The sequence below is a fragment of the Nelusetta ayraudi genome, unplaced genomic scaffold (assembly GCF_046127955.1).
Source record: "Nelusetta ayraudi isolate G7.1 ecotype Tasmania unplaced genomic scaffold, CSIRO-AGI_Nayr_v1 ptg000088l, whole genome shotgun sequence".
NCBI classification, from domain to species: domain Eukaryota; kingdom Metazoa; phylum Chordata; class Actinopteri; order Tetraodontiformes; family Monacanthidae; genus Nelusetta; species Nelusetta ayraudi.
Genome location: NW_027466138.1, coordinates 200,175 through 228,079, shown reverse-complemented (window position 1 = coordinate 228,079; position 27,905 = coordinate 200,175). Strand labels below are relative to the sequence as shown.

The following is a 27,905-nucleotide window of genomic DNA, read 5'->3' as shown; positions in this document are numbered from 1 at the left end:
CAAATAAATAAATAAATAAATAAAAGCGACTGATGAGATTTTCATTTTGCCAAATCTGTCGTGTGTCGCCAAGTCAGTGCGCATCATTCCAGGAACAGCAGAAAAAAAGTGTTTCCTGTAACTGCAGCTCTGCTTCCCAAATCCGCCCTGCGCAAACACAGAGAGAGAGGGGGGGAGAGACAGAGAGAGAGAGAGAGAGAGAGAGAGGGAGGGAGAGAGAGAGAGAGAGAGAGAGGGAGGGAGGGAGAGAGAGAGAGAGAGAGAGAGAGAGAGAGAGAGAGCTCCTCCTCCTCCACTCCTCCTCCTCACTCATCCTGAGGAGGATCCAGCCCCGAGTCGCTCTCCTCTCCGCGGCGGAGCCTCCTCTTCTCTCCCCGCTCCCTGCGCACCATGGCAGCCGAACCGAACCGTCCGCGGTCCGCTCCTCTCCGCCGCCACCTCCCCGCCTCCTCCTCCTGCTCCTCCTCCTGCTCCTCCTCGGCCGGAGCGTCGCTGTGACGCTGTTGTCACCTTCGACAAAGAACTTGTTTTATTTTGCCCACCGCGGCTGTTCCGCTGCCTCGTCCCCGCACACGGACGCTGCTTGAGCGGGAGGAAGCAGAAGAAGCTCCGGGGCTTCGTCACTCATCCACTCCCACACACACAAAGAAGCTCGTGCGCTGTTTGTTTGTTTGTTTTGTTTTTTTTTTAATATTTATTTGAGACTGATTTCTCTTTTTCAAATGTGGATGGAGACTTTGAAATCGGTGAGTTGCCGCTGTTCTTTGCTCTTCTTTGTGAGGAATGTGTTGATGTAAACTGCAGTCAGGATGGGAGCCTCAACCTGGATTCTCTCACTGTGATGTCTGGAGAGGAAAACATCAAAGTCACGCTGAACCTTTTCCAAACCGACTGGACTTCCTAGAATCAGGAGGAGTCCTCTTTGCCCTGTTTGCTGTGTGAACTCAACAGGTATTCTGATGCGGGGCTTGTTTCTCACTGGTCAACCAGCGAACGGTGTTCCTCCGCAGAGGAGAGCCTGGCTCTAGCAGAGGCTCCAGACTGCGTCCTTGTCGGAGGCAGAAGGACGTCAGTTGACTGTAACTCAATAGAAGAGGTGTGAGACTTAAAGTGATTATGGGGAAGACGAGGCTCCGCTAGAACCGAGCCGCCGTGACCCAGTAATCACATTAAAGTGGAATATAATCAAACCTGCATCAGGTTCCTCCTTTCAGGATGCTCTGTGACTGACAGCCTGACCTCATCTCGTTCTAGGTCACATTAAGACATTTGGCTCTGTGTACATATATATATATATATATATATATATATATATATATATATATATATATATATATATATATATATATATATATATATTTATATATATTTACACACTTACATATATATATATACTTACATATATACACACTTACATATATATATACTTACATATATACACACTTACATATATATATATATATATATGTAAGTGTGTGTGTGTGTGTGTGTGTGTGTGTGTATGTGTTGCTGAATATTGGCCTTTGGCTTCCATACATTGATGTGTACAGCCAGCTGCTGCTGCTGCTGCTGCTGCTGCTGGGTTTGTTACCTCAACACTTGTTGATGCTGCATTAATGAGGGTAATAGCGCCACCTGTTGGGAAAACATTGTGCAGTACAGACAGAACATGGTGTCATCGTCATTTGATGAGACCTCCAGAAAGCCTCAAAGCTACATTTTAGCAGTGGTCTCATATTTTCATATATATATATGTGTGTGTGTGTGTGTGTGTGTGTGTGTGTGTGTGTGTATATATATGTATAGAGAGAGAGAGAGAGAGAGAGAGAGAGAGAGAGAGAGAGAGAGAGAGAGAGAGAGAGAGAGAGAGAGCTTGGACTTAAGTTTAATTCCTTTCTTGTCATCGTAGTTTCTACCTCTTCTGTCCCTGGAGGGTTTTTGGTCCCTCCCACTCTGACTTCACTTCCCGCTCTGACCCCTCCTCCCTCCCCCTCCACTGCAGATGTCGACTGAACTGAAGCCAAGCTGGTGGTGAAGGTGCTGGACTCGCTGCCCCCCCCCACTACGCCCCAGCAGCAGGCCACAGGACCCAGCAGCGGCAGCGGCAGCGGCAGCAGCAGCATGGCGGCGGGAGTGGCGGCCTGGCTGCCCTTCGCCCGGGCGGCCGCCATCGGCTGGATGCCGGTGGCCAACCTGCCCATGCCGCTGGCGCCCGCCACCGACAAGACCAAGCGGCGGCAGGACGAGCTGCTGGTGCTGAACGTGAGCGGGCGGCGCTTCCAGACCTGGAGGACCACGCTGGACCGCTACCCTGACACGCTGCTGGGCAGCTCGGAGAAGGAGTTCTTCTACGACGAGGAGGCCCGCGAGTACTTCTTCGACCGCGACCCCGACATCTTCCGCAGCGTGCTCAACTTCTACCGCACGGGCAAGCTGCACTACCCGCGCTACGAGTGCATCCTTTCCTACGACGAGGAGCTGGCCTTCTTCGGCATCGTGCCCGAGATCATCGGCGACTGCTGCTACGAAGAGTACAAGGACCGCAAGCGGGAGAACCAGGAGCGGCTGCAGGACGACCAGGAGGACAACAAGGACCAGAAGCTGCCCAACATGACCTTCAGGGAGACCATGTGGAGGGCCTTCGAGAACCCGCACACCTCCACCATGGCGCTGGTCTTCTACTACGTGACGGGCTTCTTCATCGCCGTGTCGGTCATCACCAACGTGGTGGAGACGGTGCCCTGCGGCGGCGGCGGCGCCCCGGCGCCCGGCCACAAGGATGTGCCGTGCGGCGAGCGCTACACGGTGGCCTTCTTCTGCATGGACACGGCGTGCGTGATGATCTTCACGGTGGAGTACCTGATGCGGCTGTTTGCCGCGCCCAGCCGCTACCGCTTCATGCGCTCGGTGATGAGCATCATCGACGTGGTGGCCATCCTGCCCTACTACATCGGCCTGGTCATGACCGACAACGAGGACGTGAGCGGCGCCTTCGTCACGCTGCGCGTCTTCCGCGTCTTCCGCATCTTCAAGTTCTCGCGCCACTCGCAGGGCCTGCGCATCCTGGGCTACACGCTCAAGAGCTGCGCCTCAGAGCTGGGCTTCCTGCTCTTCTCGCTCACCATGGCCATCATCATCTTCGCCACCGTCATGTTCTACGCCGAGAAGGGCTCCAGCTCCAGCAAGTTCACCAGCATCCCGGCCTCCTTCTGGTACACCATCGTTACCATGACGACGCTCGGGTAAGAGCACAGCCCAGAGAGCAGACGTCTCTTTTATCTGCTGCTGCTGCTGCTTGGAGAGGCTCTCTCTCTCTCTCTCTCTCTCTCTCTCTCTCTGTCTCTCTCTCTCTCCCTCTCTCTCTGTCTCTCTCTCTCTGTCTCTCCCTCTCTCTCTGTCTCTCTCTCTGTCTGTCTGTCTCTCTCTGTCTCTCTCTGTCTCTCTCTCTGTCTCTCTCTGTCTGTCTCTCTCTCCCTCTCTGTCTCTCTCTCTCTCTCACCCTCTGTCTCTCTCTGTCTCTCACTCTCTCTCCCTCTCTCCCTCTCCCTCTCTCTCTCTCTCTCTCTGTCTGTCTCTGTCTCTCTCCCTCTCTCTCTCTCTGTCTCTCTCTCTCTCTCTCTGTCTCTCCCTCTCTCTCTCTCTCGCCCTCTCTCTCTCTGTCTCTCCCTCTCTCTCTCTCTCTCCCTCTCTCTCTCTCTCTCTAGTGTGTGTGTGTGTGGGGCTCTGTGTTTATTGCGTGTCTGTGTGTTTGAAGTCAAAGCCGGCTGGATGTGAGTTACAACTTTGATCGTGATTCGACTTGAAATGCGTCTCTGGATTTTGTTTCATTTTTTTTTCTCCTCTATTTTACGGGCGGCCCGCCGCCCCCAGCAGCTGCTGGAGTCGCTGACACTCTGTGGCGAGAGCGACTTGACAAGCGTTACTCCAGCCATGATCAGGGAAAGCAGACAAACGGGCCGCTTTGTACTTTGTGCTTGCCGATTGTGTTTTTTATATGTAAGTGATGTTCTGTCCCAACTGGTGATGGTTCTGTTGCTGCTGCCTCCACACCTCCCTACCCCCCACTTCTTAGAAGACCTGACTTCATGGTCTTCATGGTTGTACCAGCAGCAGGGGCCCTGATGAAGGACCTGCAGAACCTTCTTGCTTGTAAGAGGCCAGCCAGTGGTTTCCATCTTTGGTTTATTTTGGTTTTTGTACCCTGACAGAATGTTTCTGCTTCACACACACACACACACACACACACGCAGTTAACATAAACACACAACATGTGTTGTTTGTTCTTTTTTCAACCTGAATTGTTGCAACATCGCCCGAAAATAGACATTCTTTTCTAGAGATTTTTTTTGGGCCAATTTTATCGCTCCCTCGTGAGTGCGTCATCAGTTTTCTTTTATAGCAGCGAGGGGAAACCGCACACGCATCATCAAGTTTTACCTGACGTGTGCACGTACATACACACTCTCTCTAACACACACACACACACACACACACACACACACACGAAAGACACGGCTTCTCCCTCGCAAGCACTGTTAGCTTTAATGACAATGTGTTTTAGCGAGCGAGTATTTTCTGTTCTGTGTGCGTGTGTGTGTGTGTGTGTGTGTGTGTGTGTGTGTGTGTGTGTGTGTGTGTGTGTGTGTGTGAGTGTGGGAGTCAGGCCGGGAGGCTGACAAATTGCAGCGTCCTGCTAAATGTCATAGTCATGGAGGCCGTAAATGGCTGTGAGCTCATTGCAGTGACACACTTGGCAACCTGTTATTCCAGTCCTGCCCGCGTGCTGCTGAGCAGGGGTTCCATCCCACAGACCGCCCAAGGTCTGCGGACAGACGGACGGGAAGAGGAGCCGCTCATTTTGGTAGACACGCAGCGGCTGGAAGTGTAACGTCGCTCACGCTAGAGAGGAAGATCACTAAAGTGTCATGGAAACAGGTCTTTGCCATTTTACACGTCAGCGGACGTGACGTTCGGGGTCACGTGACCAGTTGACCGACCAGTGAAAATGGTGCGTTACGATTGGACGGAGGAGGAGACGGAATCTTTTTTACAAGTCGTCGAAAGAGGAAAATAGAGCGAATAATCTGGACAGCAAACAAACGTAAACAAAAAAAAGCAAAAGTCCTTCATGACTTCACAGCGTTCAATGCAAACACCTGCAAATCACAATGGTTCGCTTGCATGGTTTTCATTTTGTCATAAAGTGTCATGGAAACGCAGCCGGTGAGACCTGAGACGCCCAACTGGTCTCCTGTTGCTTTGACAGTGGCATTTTAGGGTGAGGAGGTGGAGGGCGAGGAGGTGGAGGGTGAGGAGGTGGAGGTGGAGGGTGAGGAGGTGGAGGAGGAGGTGGAGGAATGGTGAGGAGGTGGAGGAGGTGGAGGGCCAGCAGTGGGGGCCAGCAGTGGGGGCCTGCAGTGGGTGTCAGTGTGACTAATGATGTGGCCCAGTGCTTCTGCTGACTAATGTAAACCCTCCTCATCGTCGCCTCGCCGCTCTGGCTTCACACCATCAACTCACTCAACTCACTTTGCATGCGGAGGACCTTTGCATTCGTCCCCATGCAAATTCAACCAATGCAACTTTGCCTCTTGTGTGTTTTTGTTTTCAAGAGGGGCCAGTGACCCCCAAACTGCTCGATATTTTGAAGTCCACGTTCCAGACGCTGGCCGTGCCGATGATGTCATGGAAAATACAACTGAGGAGAAAAATGCATGGGAAGGGGATTTTTCCATGAGTTCCCTCAGGCCTGGAACGGTGACCTCAGCTATAAATAATAGAATTGGAAACTCGACGAGGGTCTCGGAGCTATAATTGCCCCCTCGTCATTTTCTCAAGACCCCGTTTGGGCCAATCAGAGGGCTTCTTGCTGAAACGCGCCCCCTGATTTGGCAGCAGCCTCTCTGAGTGCAGCACCAGTGTGTGGACTGGCCGCCTGCTGGCCGCCTGCTGGCCGCCTGCTGGCCGCCTGCTGGCCACCACGTGGCACTGCTCGCACTCCGCTGGATGAGATCCGGTTCTCACGCTCCAGGATTTTCTTTCCTCGACGCCGTCTCTCGGCGTCTCGGCGCCTGCGGGCTCCTTGTTGCACTGTTGAGGGACTTCCTGCTTCCTGCTCATCTTTAATTCGCGGCTAAATTGTTGAGTTTTTAGCCCCCATTATGCATCACTAGTCTGTTTTTAGCACACCTCTTTGTTTATGCACACAAGCTCCTTTATTAGCACGGTGACTGCGGCCCTGCAGGGGGCGCCCCGTCTGTGCAACGTACGCGCTCGTCGCTTGTAAATTCCAATGTTTTGATTCTTTCACAGTTGCCCGGCCTAAATTCACAGTGGGAAATCCTCCAACGACACGAGAGCAGCATTTTCAAATGCAGCGTCCCAGCTGTGTGCAGATAAAGTCATTCTCAAAACACTGGCTGTGTCTCAGTTCAGGCTCTGCATCCTTCCAAGGCTGCATTTTGAAAGGAAGTTGCGTCACAGCACTGCGTGAAGGCTCCCAATTCCCAGAAGTCCTGAGGATGCTCCAAATGCGGCCTCCAAATGCGTACTTGGAATGCGTCCTACTGTTAGCCCATTCCAAGGCTGCACTGCTACTATCCTACACCTCCTTCTGTATCCCAGGATGCTCTGCATGCTCCTGCAAAGCATCGTGGGATCCTGGGAAGTCAGCGGAAATTAGCGCCATCTACTGGCAAAAACACCACGTATAAATTTAAGTATTGAAATTTCACATCAAATATTCAGTTTACAACGCAGGGTTTTTATTTATTTGAACATCCATCGTTGGCGGCGAACCAATGGTTAGCTTCATGCTATGAAAACGTCACTTCCGGGGTTGGCCAGCAGGAGGGAACGGCGGTGAGGCAACCAGGAAACACGCCCAAGGCTAGACCGTCCCGTCCGGTTACCGGGGAGGCGGGTTTGGGTCGGTCCTTCTGGGCCAGGTCCTCGAAGAACACTTCCTTCAGACGGAGGACACTGGGTTCGAAGGGTGCAGACCCTGAATTGAGGCACAGCAACAGTGTGTCAGTAGTATTTGGGGGAGTTTATTGTGGTGAGACAGTTGTTTCTAGCCTGAATTCCATTTGCAAAGCTCCACCTTGACTGTAACCAGACCACTCAGCTTCCTTTGAGGAGAATATAAAGGGAATAAAAGCCTGCTTTTCAATTGTAAATGTGGCTGCTAGCTGTGAAGCTGCTGAAGTCTGAACATGCTGCTGCTGCTGCTTTTGTGTTCATCTTCTCCCAGAATTGAGTGAACGCAGGGAACCTGAGAGCAAAGTTGAAACATCTTTTATTTGTAGAATCTTACTAAAAAGCACCACAGCTAATAGATAATGGAATACATCAATGAATGAAAGACATGTAAGGACTGTAGTCGTTTGAAAGCGACTGGCGGGGAACTTCCAGGGACGTACTCGAGGTTTTCGCTCTTCCTCCTCACCAACTGGACAGAAAAATGTGCAGGCTGCCCGCACGAGTCAGGGAGCCAGCGACCAGCACGACGGCGCCGTGTTTGCTCCGTGGAGGCTAAACAGCTTAGCTCAAATCCTGCAAATGAGGGACACGCAGGCGGGCCGGGAAGCAGGCGGCCGCTCACTGCCGAGGCTTTAACTAAATCACCAACATTTAGGCAAGAGAAGCCGGGAGGGATTTTGCTCTCTGGGATGTTAAACCAATTGATTTTGACCTTTAAATGATATGATTTGGAGCGTTTATCCTATTGAATGGAACCTGCGTGATAAACTGCTGCTCACTTAGTCCCAGAGACATTTAATTGTCGGCACTCAAAATGATCAATAATGTGACATTCGTATTATTGTGTTTGTTGACCAAAAAATGATGTGGAAAAAGCAGGGACAGAGACACGCAGCGGGCCGGATGTGGCCCGCGGGCCGTAGTTTGGGGACCCCTGTCCTAGATGGTGTGCTTCAGAACTGCTGAGCTGAAGTGGAAGGACTGTGAGTGCGAGCTGTGGCTGAACCTGGTGGGGTTCACCTGTTACTGCAACTTTCTATGAACTTTCTACTTCATTTACGAAATATCCTCTTTTTTAACGTCGACAAACTTTCAACTTAAAACCTCAAATAAAAATCTCACTCCTGTAATTTTTTTCTCTTCTTGTGGCCCGAACCCCTCTTTGGTACAAAAGAGTGTGAACACAAGTCAAGGCTGAAGTGTGAGATTCTAGCAGACACACAATACCCTTAGACAACAATGGCAACGCAACATTTTTCCCGCTCCTATCATCAATAATAAAAAGACCTTGACGGCTAATTAGCTGGAACCAAGCCGCTGACTCCTGCTCGTGCATTTGCTCCAAACCGCTCCAACCCTGACAATAAGCACACCTGAGCCGACCTGAAGCCGCTCCGGCCCAGTCGCTGCGTGCAGGAGGAGTCTTGGCTGCAGACTCATTAGGCGCCACTGTGTTGCAGCGGCAGTATCGACGGTGTTGTACTCATTAGCCCGGCCGTGCCAGGCCACTGATTAATACCCTGATGAAAGAGCAACTTTCTTTTGATGGCGGCGTCACAGCTGATCAATCGCTGCTCTGCTCCGAGTCCTCCGGCCGCCGCGCGAGGCGTTCAGGCGCCGGGTCTCGGGCTTTCTTGATGCGAGCGCCAATGTTGTTGGAAGCGGCCGCCGCCAAACGCGGCGATCAATGCGTTACATGACGGAACATTGATCTTCTCCGCGGTGAGAAATGTCGCAGTTATTATTAGTGTTGCTAATTAGAAGCGCTGATGAAATATCGGCGCTTGATGCGACGGCTGAGCCTCCTCCTGATTGGACGGCGCCGCTCAGGAAGTCGTCTGTCCGCAGACCTTCGGCTCCGCTGACCTTCACCTCTGTGGTTTATTTATTTATTTATTCATCTCCAGTCCCTGGGATGGGCCGGTCAGCTGACCTGCGCACATATTAATTAAGGCCCGGCTCCTCGTGTTTGCGTAACGGCCGAGGAAACCCAAGTGCTTGACACACATACAGCGGCGCCGAGGGTTTTTAGCGTATGAATAATTTATGTTCCCCATTACGGCGGCGGTGAGAACAAGTTGCGGGATGGATGGCGAGATTAGAGACGCGCTGGAGCAGCCGTCAGTCTCTGCCTCGCAGCCTCGCTGGTCCAACTTCGCTCCTCGGCGCTCCAGAGTCGTGCTTCCCGAATCACATTTCGGGAATTTTTGCTTCTTCGGCACCGTTATTAAATTCGAATTAACTATTCATGAAAAGGAGATTTATCATCTCGGCTTTTCCATTTACTCCGAGCGGGGGTGGGGTTGTGGGGTTGGGTGGGGGGGGGTGTATGGATGTCTTCCAAGAATCACTCGCACTCTGGGCTCTCTTGGCAGACGCTCTTATCCGGAGAGACTGGATTACTGCCGGCTGCCTCACGACCGGAGAAACACATCGCTGCAAATGAGAGCGCAGCCGCCACCAGAACCACCGCAGCGTCCTGGTGCAGTTGGACCACCGCGAGTGATGGAGGCTTTATGGAAATTCTTTTTTAAATTTGAAGCAGGGAAATGAGATGCAAAGCAGCGCAGGAAGGCATCACAGGGCGCAGAGAGACGGTTTAGAGTGAGGGAAGGTTTGCACGTCAGCGCAGTGGTCAGGAAGTATGAGGTGGAGAATCACTCCGACGCAGCGCCGGGCTCTTTAATAGTCACGGGTCAGAGATTTAGCTCCTGGGTGATGGTGCTGTCGAGAGGTTCTGGCTCTGCAACTCTCCTCATTTCCTCTGCGCTCTCCGCTCGTTCCCTCGTCCTCGTGTTTGGCAGCAGGATTAAAACAAAAAAAAAAAAGTTGATAAAAGTCGGTTTGACAATAGAAAGTTGGCAGCGGCCTCAGCAGTCTGCCGACTGCACACGCACGCTTGGTAATTTCATTCCAGGATATCAGACGCAGGACATGAATTATGAATTATTTACAGCCGCCTCCTTGCGGAGCAGAAATCCGCATTCATCATAAATTCCGGACTTATTGTCACCTGAGTTTCCCTGCTGCGCTCTGGGGAGCGGAGGCGGCGCCGCTGCATTAAGTTGGGCTGTGTATTGACAATAAAGACTGAGGCTTGAGTTCTGACGCTGACCACCGGGTGAGCCTGAGGATGGAGGAGGAGATGTTTGCAGTGGAGATGATGCCTTCAAAGGCAGTGGGACAGCGAGTGACCTCTGACCCTCCAGCTGTTCTCCTCCTCCTCACTTCCACCTGCAGGGTGAAGGAACATAAAAAGACCCCCCCCCCAGGCTAGCCCACCTACAGACCTGCAGAGAACCCCCCCCCCCCCCCTTTGTTTTTTCAAGGTGGCTCTTTACTACTGTGATTTCCAGCTGATCTTGAACTGTGACTGTCGTCATCACCTGTCACCATCTAGAAACCCTTCTCTCCGTGTCTTTGTCTGCAGGCAGGTGCAATAGTCCATGAAATACACTTTTCAACCCAATCAAGGAATAAATGTTATTTAATTGAGTGTTGTAGTTTTTTAATTCGTCGCTGTGGAAGAAACAGCTTCTGGTTTAATTTCATCCGTTACGTTTTTCCTTCACTTTCCCTCTTCTGCCCCAAGCTGATTTATTTCCTCAGGTTGTGTGTGTGTGTGTGTGTGTGTGTGTGTGTGTGCGTGCCCATGTTGTGTAAATGCTTCCAGCGGCATGTTTGCATCTCTTCTCTGCAGGCGAGTGTTCTCATGCATATACCTCCCACTGCGTGGCTCAGTGTACCTTGCTAAAGTAATTACGCGTCTTTACGTTTTCAGAGTTTGTCCAAAGCAAACAAACAAACAAACAAACAAACAAAAAAAATCACTAAAGTAATTTTCCAGCTCTGCGGTTTGGCGGTAATAGCCGACTGTATTTCCATGTTTGCACTGACGAGGGCGGCGGGTTCATCACCTGCCGGCTGGACGTTTAAAGGACATTGAAACACTTGGAAGCGTCCCAGCCTGGAATGTTTGTTCTCGTCAGTTTTTGTTCAAGAGAGACTTTGGTTTTGTGAAGTACGAGAAAAAAACAAAGCGCCCTTTACAAACGGAGAGAGAAATATTTTGTTAAAAAGCAACTTTGACAGTGGTGATGCTCCATTCCAACTATGCAACTGATGTAAACCAGAATGCCGCATCTAAAAAGTCAAATAAAGTTTATATTATAGACATAAAAATTAAGCCACGCACATCATTTTGTCGTCATTTAAAGCTGAAGATCTTTCTGTTGAGCCCTCAGTCGCAGCAGCTGCAGCTTTTCGGTCACTCAGCTCAGCTTCCTGGAAGACCGAGTGGCCAGTGGGCTTCAGCTGTGTGCGGGACGTCCCAGACGCCGCTCGCCGCTTCTCTTTCTGCCTTCTCTCATTTTGGAAAGCTGCCCAGTCGTCGCTCCTTGTTTTTTCTAGAATGGATATTGAGTGCCAAGCCTTTGAGGCTATTGGAAAATGCATTTACCTGGCCACCTGTCAGCCAAGGTGGGTGGGGTAGGGGGGTGGGGGGTTCGTGGTGGCCAATGTGACTGTGAAGGGTAATTGACAGCCAGGCTCTCGCACACGCTCACTTTGTTTCTGCTCCCCGTGGTCGACGTGCCCGGCATCACAACAGCGTCCTGGACCGCTGGGTCAGGTGACTGCTGGGTCATGTGACCAGCGTCCTGAACGACTGGGTCAGGTGATCAGGGTGGCGTCCAAGTCGCTGGAATAATCACTTCCAAAAAAAGAAATGTTTAATCACAGAAGGTGTCTCTGTCCTCCTGTCTGTCCTCCTGTCTGTCTGCCTGTCTGTCCTCCCGTCTGTCCTCCCGTCTGTCCTCCCGTCTGTCCTCCTGTCTGTCTGCCTGTCTGTCCTCCCGTCTGTCCTCCCGTCTGTCCTCCTGTCTGTCCTCCTGTCTGTCTGCCTGTCTGTCTGCCTGTCTGTCCTCCTGTCTGTCTGCCTGTCTGTCTGTCTGTCTGCCTGTCTGTCCTCCTGTCTGTCCTCTTGTCTATCTGCCTGTCTGTCCTCCTGCCTGCCTGTCCTCCTGCCTGTCCTCCTGTCTGTCCCTCCACCCCCCCCCCCCCCCGACCCCCCGGCTGTCCTTCACAGCTGATTGCCTCGGGCTGCAGTCCCCTGCAAGTCTTCTGCTGCTCCTCCAGTTCCATCAGCAGCAGTTGTCAGTGACCAGTGTGAGGATGATCAGTGATGATCAGTTTCCAAAGCCCCCCCTCCTCCACCCTCCCCCATATGGCCCCAGGGCCGTAGTTTTGCCAGTGGCTGTGCTAGACTGTCACTCCATGATCTTCTCCAGCAGCTGGACTTCAGCTGACGAACCTCCTGACTGATGAATGACGGCAGCTCTCTTTAGCGCTGATCAGCTGATGTCATGGTGCTTGTGAGCTGAACTGTGGGTATGATGGTCTCAGGTTCGCTGCCAGTTGGTGGCTTATTGACAGTTGAATGTGCAATAGAGGCCCCAGCCATTTAGCATCAGAGCCGCCAGCATTAGCGCGGCTTCATTAGCGTGGCGGCGCCGCAGCAGCAGCAACAGCAGCAGCAGCACAACTTCTATTAAGGAAGCCTCATCCATAAAGTCCATAATTGTCTTTTTGTTTATCCAGGAAGCAGAATGCATTAGGAGGGCAGGGGGACGATTACACCATCACTCAGCAACCAGCGCTGCCGGCGCAGCTTTCCATTAGATTTGATTTAGCCGTTAGCTGTTAGCAAGCAGCAAACAATGTAAATAGTTATGGATTAGACGCCATTGTCACCCGCCGGCAGACACGCTCATTACTGGCTGGAAATGAGGAGCGCAGAGAGAATGGCGGGACAAGCTGGCCACATGCTGTATGTAGGCCAAGTGGTAGAAATGAAGCGCTCCTCTTTTTTCCCAGCAGTCAATGTGATAAACGCCGCCTGAGCGACTGATTCATCTTCTGCATTCTGGCCGCTGCGCCTTTGGAGCAGGTAGACGTCATTGTTCCGTCTGTGTGTGTGTGTGTGTGTGTGTGTGTGTGTGTGTGTGTGTGTGTGTGTGTGTGTGTGTGTGTGTGTGTGTGTGCTCAGTGCTCAGAGCCGTCCATCAAAATAAACGCCGGCCGTCTGTCGTTGCTCTGCGTCTTCTTGTCTCTGGTTTTCTGGTCGTGATTCATAAACAGAGCTGCGAGCTGATCAGCAGGTGACACAAGCTTGTTGTGCTGCACTGTGTGTGTGTGTGTGTGTGTGTGTGTGTGTGTGTGTGTGTGTGTGTGTGTGTGTGTGTGTGTGTGTGTGTGTGTGTGTGTGTGTGCCTCAGTTACAGTGGGAGTCACCTTCAGTTGTGCTGCAGTTGATCCAGAACGTGACTCGTCGATCAGCAGCTCCACTTGCTTCCATTGGGGAGGTTTCCTCTTTTATTTTGAAAGTCTCCTTGTATGTTTCTGTGCTTTACTTCCTGTGTCTGTTGAGTTGCGTCTTGATGGTGTCACCAGCGTGTGCTTGTCAGTCCTGCTCCTGGCTGTCCTCAGCTGTGTCCCTCTGAACGCTCTGCTGTCAATCCTCCTGCTCACCTGCAAGGTGCTGCAGGTCTGTTGTTGTTCTCAGGTTCTTCTGATTGTTCTTCTGATTGTTCTTCTAATTGTTCTTCTTCTACCCTGCCTTGTCTGTTTCTTTTGTTAAGTCTCCTGCTTTGGTTTTTGATATTTTTCCCACTGAGGAATCCCTCAGTTCACTTCTGTTTGTTATTTAAAATCGGTCGTTTTGTGTCCTTCCTCCTCCTCCTGCTCCTCTTCCTCTGCTCCTGGCCTCCACCGTGCCGTGACGCCGCCCTTTAGCCCTCTGCCATAACAATGATAATAATGATAAAACGGCAGAAGCAAGACATCCTGTCTTTTCTCTTCTTATCTAAGACCAAGATGCTGCTGCTGCTGCTGCTGCTGCTGCTGCTGCTGCTGCTGCCCAGGGATTAACCCTTCTGCAGTTCCAGCGCCGTCTGACAAGTCAAGTCATGAAGTAGCACCATTAATAGATTTCACTAAGCCCCTCTTCCCTCCTCTCCGTGCTCAGAGATGGACTGCTGGAGATATTAATTCAATTTCCAAAGGCCTTTGCCGTGCGAGGCCACGGATGAGACCTCGGAGGATTTGCAACCGGCCTCACTTGGCGCGAGACAATGTGCGTTATGTTTAATCTCATTTGCGTCGAATTAAGACCACTTCAATGGGCCGTTGGAAAACTGAGACTTGGGAAGTTCCCCCCCAGAATTCAGCTGAGGCGTAAAAGTAAAAGTTGCCAGCCGCTTGGCAGCTAATCATAATAATAACAACAATAGTAGATTTGATTCATAAGCCACTTTACATTTGAGTACAAATCTCAATCAGAGAGGTTTGGTGGTCGCTCGGTGGAGATGGACCGTGACCTTGGGGTCACAGGTGAGAAGCAGACGCCTGGACCTCAAGGCGAGGCTGGGGACTGAAGCGATGCTCAGTGGAGACAAAGTCCTCCTGGTTCTCCTGCAGAAGAGCGGCGATGCAGGTCAGGTGGAAGACAGACAGAGGCTCGGGGGTTATCCGACTCGTCAGAAACCCGAGAAGGAGCGACTCCCTAGAAGGAGGTCACAGCGTGACGCAGCGAGGCCCAGCGTTTAATCTGCACAGTCAAAAAAAAAGAGAGAAAAAGCGGCTGCAGTGAACCCGGCTTCACCCCGTTTTTAATCCCACGAGCGTTCATTCTGGAAATCATTTCACTTCTGCTGCTCCTGCAGATAAACCTTCCCACAATCATTTGCCGCGTGTGTAATCGCAACGGCAATCTCACTTTATCGCCTGCTTTGTCACCTTGTTCTCCTTTTCTGCTCGTCACGCCTCTTTCTTTTTTTCTTTCCTAGCTTTTTATCTCCAACTACAAAACCACGGCGAGCTCCTGAGACTCTGTTTCTATCGGGGTTTTTTTTCTCTGCGTGCTGTCGACACCCAGCGTCCTTCTCCTCTTCACCCGCCGTCCTTTCTCCTGCGCACAGTCAGTGTGAAGCCCAGCGCAGCCAAGGCCGGCGCTTTGCACTCTGTGCCCTCAGGCCAGCCGCACACCGCTGCACTTTGGGCTCGGTGTCCCTCGGCATGTTTGCAAGGTGAAAGCAACGATGAGCTTCCGTTGATTATTGATCGAGATTTTCTAAAGGTTGAACTTTCAGAAGCAGCTGAACTTTCCCAGTTCAGCCTGAGCATCATAAATGGCAAAAAGCAGCACAATACGACAGAAGTCAGCCTCATCATCATCATCATCATCATCATCATCATCATCATCATCATTATCATCAGTTTGGAGAGCAGATCTTGGTAGTTCTGGGTCCTCAGCTGTGCACCTCTCCTCCAGCTCAGTCCCAAGCTGTCACTTAAAACTCAGTTATCCTACAGAAATGTTTTACATTTGTCTTTTAATTTCCCTAATTTAACATTTTATTCTTGTTTTATAGTTGCACTTTTGGGCTCATTTTGTGTTTTAACTGTTTTACTAGTATTGCCTTTATTATGTTATGTTTGCACCTTGTGCACCGTTTAGCTGTCGTAAGGTGCTGTACAAATAACATTTTGTTTGATTGATTGATTGATTGATTGATTGATTGATTGATTGATCGATCGTCATCGTATTCACTCTGTACTCCACTGCCAGAGATTCTGCAGTGGCTGATACCAAACCAGCCTGGGTCAGTGGGAAGGATTTGAAGAGCAGATGAAGGTTGAGGCGGGAGCGGCGGCGCTGCTGTGGTTCTACGACATGAAGGAGAAGCTGCGTTTCCACTAGACTTGGTTTGTCCTTTTGAAAAATGTTCCCCCAGGCCACGGCAAAGAGAAATGGAGATATTGTACATGGGAACAATAATAGCAAAAGCACTGGCCTGTAAATGAGATGGGAGTGGAAAGAAACAACGACAACAAGTTGGTTTTGTTTGGATCATCACTCTGGAACTTAAAGGACTTAAAAGATCTTTTTTTGTCAGAATAATGTTTTCATAGGCAGTGCAACCTGATGATGATGATGATGATGAAAATATCCTGCCTTGATTTCCCTGAGCACTTTGATTCACTGACTCTTGACTGACTCTTTCTGTATCTGCATATGATATTTATCCCAGACAGACAGACAGACAGACAGACAGACAGACAGTTACAGACAGACAGACAAACAGATAGATAGACAGAGACAGACAGACAGACAGACACTCCAAGCAGAGGAGGACTTGTTGCCCAACTTGAAAACACATCTTCTAATCTATCCTCTTGCGTCAGGCGTAGTTTTGCATTATGAATGAGCCGTCGGGCCGACTGAAACGTCCCGAGAGGATCATCAGTGCCGACCGCTGTTCCTCGTCCAATCACATCTCTGGCTGATCAGCGTTAGCCAGCGATGACAGCGCAGCCTGATGGATGGATATAGATCGCAGTGCTTTGACTGATGCTGTGTTTAAGCGCTGTGGATCACAATGAGTTTTCAGCATGCAGGTGCTTCCAGGTTGGCAGCAGCAGCAGGTGCACTGACACCAGACAAACAGAGACAGAGGGAGAGCAGCACTATTTATACTCAAGCGTGAGGGGACATAGGTGAGACCAATCAGAGGGCGGGGCAAACAACCATACACAGGTGGACATGATAGAGTGGGAGGGACAAGGGGGCAGAAAGGAAAGAGAGGAAGAAGGTCAAAATAAAACAGGAAGTGACGACAAGAACAACATGGGACTTTCCAGACCGTGACAGTAAAATACGTCCAGGTGTCCTCGATGGAAACTGGAAATGAGTGAGTCTACGTGTAAAGTCTTAGAGTCTTCAATGCAAACATGAACAGAGTAACATGAGTGATAAACAAAGACGACGGAGAACACAGGACATGAGACACAAGACGACGCAAACTCAACAAAACCTGATCAATAATGGAGAGAAGGGCCGACTGCAGGAAAAACAAAGCAAAGTCCATTCTGCACAACATGAGAGCTACAAAAGTAGCAGAGAAAATATCTTCCACAGGCTGGAGATGAAAGCCGAGATGCAGCAAAAGAGTCTCTTTCTTTTCTTCTTCTTCCTTTTTTCACAGCAAGTGGCTTTTAGTGGTAAACTTGGCCCGCGCTTCAGTCTCCAGTCGTGAGGTCGTTGATGTGTGTTCCATACACAAGGCATGCTGGGAAACAGTGACAGGTTTGAGCCGGACCCCACGGACACGGAGAACCGGGCCAAGTGCTTTTAGAAATGGACAGATGGCCACTGTGGAGGCTTTTCAGAGCTCCAGGTCTCTGTGTGATGGAGGAGCGGCGCTACCTGGGCGGCTTTGTCCGGCCGTCCGGCCGTCTGTCCGTCTGTCTGTCGGCTGCGCTCACTGTCTGTTTGTTCAAGCGGGGACTGATTGCTGGAAACCATGGAGATTTGGGAGAAGGAAAAGGAAGCGTTGACGATCTGCAGGCGGCTTGGTCTCCAGGCTCTGTGTGGAAACCATCTTCAGGCTGCTTACACATCACATTCATTGTGAACACAAAGAAAACAAAGATTCGTCACGTTTGCGCCAGTGAGAAGAGCATTCAAATGGAATCACCACCTAAAGGTCATGGACTTTCTTAATGCAATTTCATTTTATTTTGATCTTTTTATGGATATTCGGAACACACACACACACACACACACACACACGCACACACACATTAATACCCCTGCAATCAAACATGATACAGTTGTTGATTCACTAGTTGCCACATTGGGCCCAGAATGTAGTGAAATAATTTGATTTCTGATTTTTGGAGTCACTGTGAGCAACATCTGGGGATGTTTGTGGCTCTTTGCTGGAGAAACGGTGGCTTGCTGACTGGAGGTGATGGGAGACAGGGAGACTGAGGAGGTCCGCTGCAGAATCATCTCCTGTTCACAATGATGGGGAGGTTGGAAGGAAGAAGAACAAGTGGTTGAAGTGAAGACGTTTGAGGACCAACCCTCACCTGTCAACTCTGCTGTTTGGGGACGCAATCAGCTGGAATGAGTCTCTGCTGAAGAGCTGTTGGGGTTAGAGATCTCAGAGAGGGAAGCTTGGGAGGGACTCAGGAATCAGAGGGAGTCCAGGACTCCTCTCGTCCAGGACTCCTCTCCCCCAGGACTCCTGTCCTCCAGGTTGCAGGTCTCTCCATAGAGCTGAGGCAGCTGTAGTCGACCCTGGACTCCCTGGATGGATGTCCTGGCTGGCCTGGTAGCAGCTCTGGTGAGAGGGAGGCCTGATGGATGGATGGATGGATATGCAATCCATATAAATATAACTGTACCCCAGTAAAACTCTGGTGTTTTCTCCTCATCCCCTGAACATGTGAAACACTGTATCTGGTTGTAAATGAGCATTTCAGCCGATGTCTTTGACTCAAAGAGTCATCATCATCTCAACAACATTGCTGTGATTTATAACTTTGTAACGGATGCTGATCATTTGGTTTCCCCGCTGGCTGTTGGCAGCCGCCTGCGTGTGTTTTGGGGCCGGTGGGCAGTGAGCGATGCGAAACGGCGAGCGAGGGACGAGAGACGAGGGGCGAGAGACGAGAGACGAGAGACGGTCTCCACTCTGAGACAGATGCAATTATGATTAGAGCAAAGTCAGAGGACGGCGCAATTCATCAGGCCGTTTATGATCAGATAAAGCCCTGGGTAAGTGGGAGCCAGTCACACAGCGCTGTGATGGATGAGATATGGAGACATAGTATCCAGTAAGTGATTGTGGCCCCTCGTGGCACACGCATGAAGCGAGGGAAGAAGGGAAGGGAATAAACCAGAATAAATAAAGAGGAGATTGGAACAGCTGGATGGAGTTCCTCCATGCAGTCGCTGCTACTTCATGCAGTTCAGCACAAACAGGCAGGATCGCTTACAACCGCTTGATGTTGGGCCGATTGATTTCACAGCTGTTGTGTTTGTGCGCTGGGGGAGCAATGTTGTGGTGTGTTGCTGTGTGTGTGTGTGTGTGTGTGTGTGTGTGTGTTGTTGTTGTGCGCTGGGCCCTGCCTCTTTTCTTTCAAAACCCAATCATTTTGGGATTAGCGGGTGATTGAATGGCTCTACGTATATAATCCCTGTTTGATTTCATTACCATAGGATTTTTTTTCTCTCTCCTGCTTTGTGCTTCTCCCAAAGTGCACGGAATTTAATCTCCGCACGTGGAATTTGTTGGTCTTTATGAAGGCATGCGCCACACCTCTGGCCTTTTGGCAGGACAGCCAAATGTTAAGAGCGACGCTTACTTTCAACCTTTGAATTTAAAAAAACAACAAAAAGTCGACCTGTGCTTATGGGCTGCTGGCTGTAGTTTGATCCCTCCTGGACAAACTACCGCAAGTACGGAAATTCACAGAGTGCCTTCCCAAAGTCTCCGTCACCCTCGTTCCAACACCTATTGGCATACATCGCACATGGAGGCTAAAAAAAGAAGCCATCCACACTCCCATCATCAGCCCCTCCCTCCCTCTCTCCCCACCGCCCCCCGTCACCCCACCCGCTCTCCTATTATCTCCCCCTTCTCACCACATCTCTCTCCTTCTGTCTCCTCCACGCCCACATCGCATTCGTACAGCGCAACTCTCACACGCTGCCAAGCAGAAGCTCCTCTGTATGCGTCCTCTAACATTCTACACACACACACGCACACACACACACACACACACACACACACACACACACACACACACACACACACACACACACACACACACACACACACGCACACACACACACAAAGCGCACCCCAGTAGGAGCTTTTTCCAGCATGGTTTCTGTTCCCTGGATTTTGTGTTTCTGTGGAATCAGAATCGAGTCTTTGGTCCGACTGATCTCAGATGACTTTAGTAGCTACACCTGTGTGTAACATGCATCGTTAATATTCATACATGCCGCGTTGCTAATAGCTGCGCAGCGACTGGGTGCGTGTAGACGCGGTGAAGACGAGGGCTCGCCAGCAATGAAGGAACCGTCGACCTGCTGGGCTCCAAACGCACTGACGAAGAGAAAACATCCACTGAGGACTGATGCCAGGGGTCAAGGGTCAGAGGAGAACGGCTTCAAGACGGGAAAAAAAAAAAGCAGCAAATCAAATAAGCACTCATCACTAATGAGGTTTGCTGAAGATCATCTGGTTGGCCCCAAGTGCACAAGGGGCACCTGGACCGAGAGAAGTGTTTGGTCCAACAGGTATGAGGATGATGCAATGTGGCTTCAGCAGTCATGCAGCATGGGAGGGGGGATCCATTGTGCTGGTGTCCATGGTGTTGTGGTGCGAGGGGTGTTTTCTCAGCACACTTGGACCCCCCAGGACCAACTGAGCAGTGATTAAATACCACCAGTCCACCCGAGGAGCGACCAAACTGGTCAACACTCAGACTAGACCAGAGTCACATGACCTCCAACGCCACAGTACAGTGACGCCAACATGTGGTGGTCCAACTGGAACAATTGTATCATGAATGTGCAGCGATGCTACACAATATCATCATGTCAACGTGGACCAAAGTCATCCTGAGTCCTGAATGCAGGTTTTTCCATCAGCTCGATGATGCACCGGTACCGATACCCGGATCGGGTATCAGTACCGATACCAGGCTGGAGTGCTCTGCTTGTACTTGTAAGATATATCGCGACGCAGATACCAGTTGTATACGTGTGTGTCTAACAATTTAGTTAAATGTGTGTTTGTACTGCAGTGACACTTGAATACTTGAATTTTGTTGTAATAACACAACAACCTGGTGAAAAATATAAAAAATCCAAGTCATTCTATAGTCAAGTACTCTGTATGGGTACCAGTGAGTGCTCGTACTCTACTGGTTCTGTGTCAGACTGGTGTTGGTGCCACAGAGTGAAGGCAGCTGAACCTGGAGCCGCCAGTGGTGTCTCAGTGCTGCTGCTGTGGCTCCACCTCCATCTGTTCCACCTCCTCCTCCTCCTCCTCCCCCTCGGCTCCTCCGTGGCTCTCAAAGCCACTGCTGGCTGAATGTGTTTAATTACCGCCGGCGCCGCCACCGCCACTCCATCACGCCTCACTACAAGTGTCTTGCTTTCTCGCTCCTTCCTTCCGTCTCGTCTCTGCGGGATCAAAGACGAGTCGGAGTCGCTCAGACTAAACTGATTCAGATGCAGCGACTCACTTTGTGTGAATTTCCCTCCGTGCACCACGCACCTGGTGGGTGGGGCTCCAGTCGTGCCGCTGCTCAGCTCTCGCCGCCCAGTTGTGTGTGACGTCAGCTGAGTGAAACAGAGGACGGAAGAGAAGGCCGTGATTGGCCGCTGCTCAGCCAGGATGCAGGATCCTGACTCTGGATGGCTTCTGCTTTGTGTGAGACAAGTGGAAATCACCTCCTTCCTTCCCGTTTGTTTTCACTGCCTCGTCTGCTGCGTCTTTATCAAGAGACTGCGTGTGTGTGTGTGTGTGTGTGTGTGTGTGTGTGTGTGTGTGTGTGTGTGTGTGTGTGTGTGTGTGTGTGTGTGTGTGTGTGTGTGTGTGTCTTCCCTTCCCGCTGGCTGAGAAATGAAGCAGCCATTTGAACCTCCCCGGATGACAAATCCATCACCCGCTCTTCCTCCTCTTTCCACCAAGTCAATGTCTCACTTCAGTTTTCTCTACATTTGTGTGCCGCCGCGCCGCTTTTTCCTTTCATTCAGTGTGTTTGCACACAGTGTGTCTGGTTAAGCCAGACACCATCTGGCTATACCAGCCATGTAAGTCAAGAGGAAAAGACACTTCCAACAGATTCAGCAGGACTTGTTGGTGAAGTCTGTAGTGGTTGGTTGGCATCTTCATCCACTGGCAGAACATCCTGTTTGTCTGTTTGTGCATGCAAGAAAACAAACACTGGGTTTGTCGAGTTCCTTCTCCTCAACTCCCTCCATGGGGTCTTCACCTGATGGATATACTGGCAAAACCCAAAGCAATGAGGAAAAATTCCATCTGTCCTAACCGGTTCCCTGAACCCCGGGATTCATTCCATAGATCCAAACCTCTCAGTGTTCTTTAATGTTTGCCACGTTTAATTAGTGAGACATAAAACACGTAGAGGTCGGTCCCACCGTCAGCTGTGGACTGGAGGGTCAATAGTTCAATTCCTGTCCCAGGACAAATGACTTGCACCTGGCATCTCCAGAGGAGGTTGGTGTGTCTGCACCAGTGATGAATGCTCAGCCATGATGGTCGGGTTACGCCCCCTACATGGCGGCTAATGCCAATACCGTGTCAATGTGCGTATAAACGGGTGAATGGCAAGCGCTTTAAAAGCCAGTTAGTGTGGAAAAAGACATTCCTTCAGCACATTTCTTTGAATAGTCCATCCTCCAGATTGCAGGAGTCCATTGACCCCATGGGATGAAGCACATTGTCCACAGAACGCAGACAAGTTCTTATCGGCTGCCTCCTCCCTTTGGAGGACGTGGAGTAATGGCCACCGGGAGGTCCAGAAGAGAATGTGCACATGAAAGATGCACGGGCAGATGACTGAGGGCCATTGTTGCGTAGGACGAGGCGCAGGCAGGTATGGAGAGACGGCCGGCGCCCTCCAGAAAGACAAAACAATCGTCCATCAGTACAGTGACGTCCGTGATGAGTGTACTGTCAGCGCGACAAGGCAGCCAATTGTGTACAGTAATGCCTTCGTGCAAGCACACACACACGCACACACACACACACACACACACACACACACACACACACAAAGCTTTTTAACCCGGCCGAAACTTGAATAAATGATATTAATAATGAGTCAGTCATCAAATGTCTGTGTTTCCTCTATGTTTGCAGTGTTTGTGTCATTTCAGGAAAGAGCTAAACACCCTGGTGGTTCTAAGTGGTTCTAAGAGCTAAACACTGTGGTGGTTCTAGATGTTCTAGATGGTTCTACGTGTTTCTGGGTGGTTCTAGGTGGTTTTAGATGCTTCTAAGAGCTAAAAACCCTGGTGGTTCTAGGTGGTTCTAAGTGGTTTTAGATGCTTATAAGAGCTAAACACCCTGGTGGTTCTAGGTGGTTCTAAGTGGTTCTAGGTGGTTCTAAGAGCTTAACACCCTGGTGGTTCTGGATGGTTCTAGGTGGTTGTAAGAGCTAAACACCCTGGTGGGGCTTCAAAGACTCTGACTTGGTTGCAACTTTGCTTCATTTTCCATTGACATTCCGGCAAGATGTTTCCTCCATGATATCCCAGGATAGATTGTTTCCTCCTATGAGGTGGCTCACCACAACACTCCATGCATCTGCTGCTGCTCCACTACGCCACCTAGGTCCCACCTCTGTTGAAGATTGCACCAGACCGTTAGTCGTTTTTTGCACCGTCACCCGACTCTCACAGCAGCTGTAATTCATTTCACCAGTGAAGTGCTGGGTGGGAGGGTGGGGGGGCGTTTGAACATGGAAAGCGATGACTGATTCCTTCACCAATTGGTGAAATTCATAAAAATTTCCATCAGCTGTGGCGACTGTCCCACACATTTATCTGAATCATTCTTTTACTTTATTTGAATTATTCTCTCACTCTCTATGCACTTTTTTATGAATGATTGCTATTGACTGATGTACTGTATCTATCCACTCTATCTATTTATCTATCTATCGACTTGCGTGCACTGCACAGAGAGGTGTAACAGATGAGTGCAGGATGGAAGATGGAGAGGTGGACATACATGTCTGCCTCGTCAAGGCTGCTCCAGAGGGCGGAGACGCACCGCCGCCGGCCCACTGACAGAATTTTTCCCACCAACGTTGACGAGCGCCGACTCTCTCTCACCCCCTCGACCCCTTTTCCATGAGCCCTTGTCTCAGGCGGAGCAGGTGGGAGGCAGAACGGCGCTATTTTTGGTATCAGGGTCAGCGGCGGCGTTGAAAAAGACTCAATAACTGAGACGATAAGTTGGGAAGAGAGAGAGAGAGAGACAGAGAGAGAGAGAGAGAGGTGAAGAACAGACACCTGGAAATATTAGATTACATTCGACTTTATTGTCATTGCACACAAGTATAGAGCAACGCAATGCAGCTAGCATCCAACCAGAAGTGGCCAACAGTGAATTAAATACAAACGTACAGTATACACAACATTATGTATAAAAGTATATACAGTATATACACACACACAAACATAGTGCACATGAATTAAATAAGTAGATGTTGGTATAAAGTGCAGGTGTGAATAATGTATTGCCATGGTTATATACAGAATATAATGGGTGAAAACATACAGGTGAGATGTATATGAATGAAGCAGTGTTCCATTAATTTTGCTGATGGATCAACTACGGGACTTTGACTCTGACCAACTGCAAAGACCGACTCACTGCACGGCGGCCGCTCGTTTTGTGCCGTTAAATAATGTGTGATGCAACTGAGATCGAGTTGGTGAGGGGCCCTGCTGAGCCGAGGCCTGTCAGTAGGAGGCGGACCAGGATAGTTGGAGTGTTCTCGCTCTCTCCAATAGGGGGTTCTGAGTGGTTCTAGGTGGTTCTAAGAGCTAGGTGTTAGGTGTTAGCTAGGTGTTCTCGCTCTCTATCTCTCTCCCTCTCTCTCCCTCTCTCTCTCTCTCTCTCTACAGTAGGAGACGGACCAGGATAGTTGGAGTGTTCTCACTGTCTCTCACACTCTTTCTGTCTCTCTCTCTGTCTGTCTTTCTCTCTGTCTCTCTCTCTCTTTCTCTCTGTCTCCCTCTCTCTCTGGGTGCTCTTTGATTCTCCAACGTAAAAAGATGCAGAGTGCCGTAGGTGGGAGGGTTGTGTAAGTGAGGGGGCACACAAAGAGTTGGTGGGTCAAGTAGCCCTGATTATGTAAAAAGAGTGAGAGCGGCTTGGCAGACTCACAGCGCTGCGCCCGGCTCGCTGGCAGAGCAGAGATGGATTTCTGTGCCGACTGATTCCGACGGCATCTGACGTTTGAAATTCAGACGGAAAAATAATTCCACCCTGCGGCGGTCCGGTGGGAGCCTATGGTGGCCACGCATGCAGACAGATGGCTGGCATGACGATGCATTCACGATGCTCATGGTTCTGGTCATGTCATTGGTAGCTGTGTGGCTGAGCGCTGCCAGATCTTCCAAGGCTATTGAGTGGTCACCACCGTTGGAACGCTTGCAGTCTTAACGTCGGTTACGCCAGGAGCGCCCGATGAAGCGGCAGCGTTGAGACACGTCAGTCTTTACAGGTGATCTGACCGCTGGTTTCTCCGCAGTAGCGCCTGCTGCGGACCTCCACCGCACCATTCTGGGCTCCTCTGTCGCTCTCCGCTCTCTCTTTGCACCCCAGCGGGGGGCAAAAGCCGAGGCTTTCATAACGCAGGATGTCTCCATGACATCACCACACTGGCACATTTACACTATTTATGGTCGGTTGGACGTGGGAGAATGGGTAGCGGCAGCGCCACATAAATCAGCCAGCGCCGTTTCCCCCGACTGTTTTCCGCGTCCCTTTATGTTGTTGCACCCCTGTGGTGTCTCACCCTGCTGAGCAGCGATGTGTCATGCAAAGGAAATGGAATTACCAAACAGAATCTGTGCTTTTCTTCTCCCTCCCACGCCAGTGAAAGAACCCAGACATCTGATCTGAGTGTGGAATTAACCTACATACAGCAAATAAGCTTAATAGTCACAATAGATGATGCGCTGCGAGGGCTTCTTTTGTGTGCATGTTGTGGGCATAAAGTCTTAGTCAGTCTCTGAGTGGGAAGGTGTGTGTGTGTGTGTGTGTGTGTGTGTGTGTGTGTAGGGGAGGTAGGAGGAGAGCATAAGCCATCCGCTTGGATGCCTGTGGCCAACTCACCTGATTCATGACTTTGATCCGCTGTTCAAACAGGAGGCGAGTCAACAACGGCAAGCAGAAGGTTTCAGCCCAACACAACAACCAATGAAATGAAACACACACACACACACACACACACACACACACACACAAACAAACCGGGGTACATGAACACGCATTGAAAGAGAAGTGAAGCCATCGCTCCATCACTTGGCCAGAATTGATCAGCGTGAATGTCGAAGGATGCGGAACTTCCGGTAGAGACAAATAAGAGCGGGGAGTTCTGGGTGTGAGGAGGTGAGGAGATGAGGAGGTGCTGAGAGAGGAGATCAGCAGTAGTTTCCCCCAGGGAGGAGAGAGGGATAAATAAAGAGACTTTGGACGGAGGTGGCAGAAGGAGTGGAGGGGCCAGGGGGTGGGGGGGGGTGGGGGGGTGGGGGGGATAAGGAAGCTATTAAAGGCTTTCCAGTCGGCAGGAAGAATCCAGGTTCAGTACCCTGAAGTAACACCAACCTCACCACCTGCACAGCCACACAGCCGCTTGTGTTGGTGTGACTGGCTCAGGTAAAATATGGAAATCGTTAAGGGTTCTGAATTTAAACCCCCAAAAACATTCAAGAGCATCGAATTGATTTTGCGTTTTTTTAAGACAATTGAATCATCAACTTCTTTAAGTTTGTATGAGGAAGAAACCTTGGGGTGAGGACACTCACTTCCAATCATTGGCTGAACTTCCGTCTTCTCCTCCCCTCAGCTCCTTCACCACTCTGATGGATGAATGGATGCCTTGTGTTCAGAGCAGCTGGGGCCTTTTAATGATAGAAGTGTGTTTGCCCCAGGAGCAGGTCCACCGAGGTCTCTGCAACCTTGGAGCAACTAGAAAATAGCCTCATTCATCCGCCACCGTCCTCCAGCCAATCCGGACCTGCGCTGTGGAGAATACAGAACGCGGGCGCTCAACGCTTGGCCTTGTGTGGATGTTGCTGCGCTGCAGTCTGGGATCTTTCTCCAGGGAGCCGTCACAAGGTTCGCTTAGTTCTGTCTGTCCTCCCTCTGTTAGCATGTTGCGCAGACACGCTACCTGAACAGATTCTCAGAGCCGGGATTCATTGACAGTCCTGCAGCAGCGGCCCACTGGGACTCCGCAGAGGTGTCGGCCACTTTTATTAAAACAGCCCGTGCAAAAGAGGAGGGACAGAGGAAGGACCCACGTAGGCAGACACATCTGTCTGTCTGTCCTTCCATCCTCATCACTTTATTGAGACACATGAGTACTTACTGCAAATACGCCGGGCTTAGCACTGATGCTAAATTTCATCTGTAGTCCCCGAAAGAAGACAACAATTGACATATAATAGACATAAAAGGTCCATAAACGTCTAGAAGTCCATACACATTTGTGCATAATAACTGTACATTCATTCTCGCACACTTATCGCCCATAAACATTTGCACATAATAATTACGTAGCTACACCATTGCACACGCACTAGCCAGAGACATACTACTGCACACGCACGATTGACCCAGATTAAACATGGTCACAGGTGCTGACCAGTTTGATCCCAGAGGAAACCACACGGTGCACTGTGGTGCTTCCTGGATGACTTTGTTCCATGGCTGAACTTCTCACGTGTTTGACAAATACATGAATTCTGAAGTCTTGAGAAAGGTCAGTCCACCCATTCATCCATCCACTCATCCACCCATCCAACCATCCATCCATCCATCCATCCATCCATCCATCCATCCATCCATCCATCCAACCATTCATCCATCCAACCATCCACTCATCCATCCACCCACCCATCCATCCATCCATCCATCCATCCAACCATCCATCCACTTATCCATCCTTCCACTCATCCATCCACCCATCCATCCACTCACCCATCCATCCACTCATCCATCCATCCATCCATCCATCCATCCACTCATCCACTCATCCACTTATCCATCCATCCATCCACTCATCCATCCATCCACAGTGTAATCCAAGCAGGGGCTCATCAGTTGATGGATCCGTTGATCCGATCCCATCTGGATTTGAACGTGGGCAACTTGCACCATATTATATGTGACACAGGTAGACAGTATTGAAACTGACCTGGCTGTGTTGAATCAGGTGTCATTGGAAAAACTGCTGACTCAACAACTGAACATGGACACTAACAGTCAGAGTTACAGAGTCATTGAACTGCA

The 27,905-nt window shown here is 50.3% G+C and overlaps 1 protein-coding gene across 2 annotated transcripts in view; it reads left to right on the top strand.

The window, feature by feature from the left end:
* The first annotated feature begins 2,007 nt into the window (after positions 1 to 2,007).
* The window catches only part of kcnd3 (potassium voltage-gated channel, Shal-related subfamily, member 3), an 88,703-nt gene continuing 62,805 nt past the window's right edge, over positions 2,008 to 27,905 (top strand). For both annotated transcript variants that reach the window (XM_076045853.1, XM_076045852.1), the window contains exon 1: positions 2,008 to 3,242. In XM_076045853.1, the coding sequence (XP_075901968.1) occupies positions 2,122 to 3,242 (1,121 nt within the window). In that variant the 5' untranslated portion in view covers positions 2,008 to 2,121. The remainder of the gene's footprint in view (positions 3,243 to 27,905) is intronic.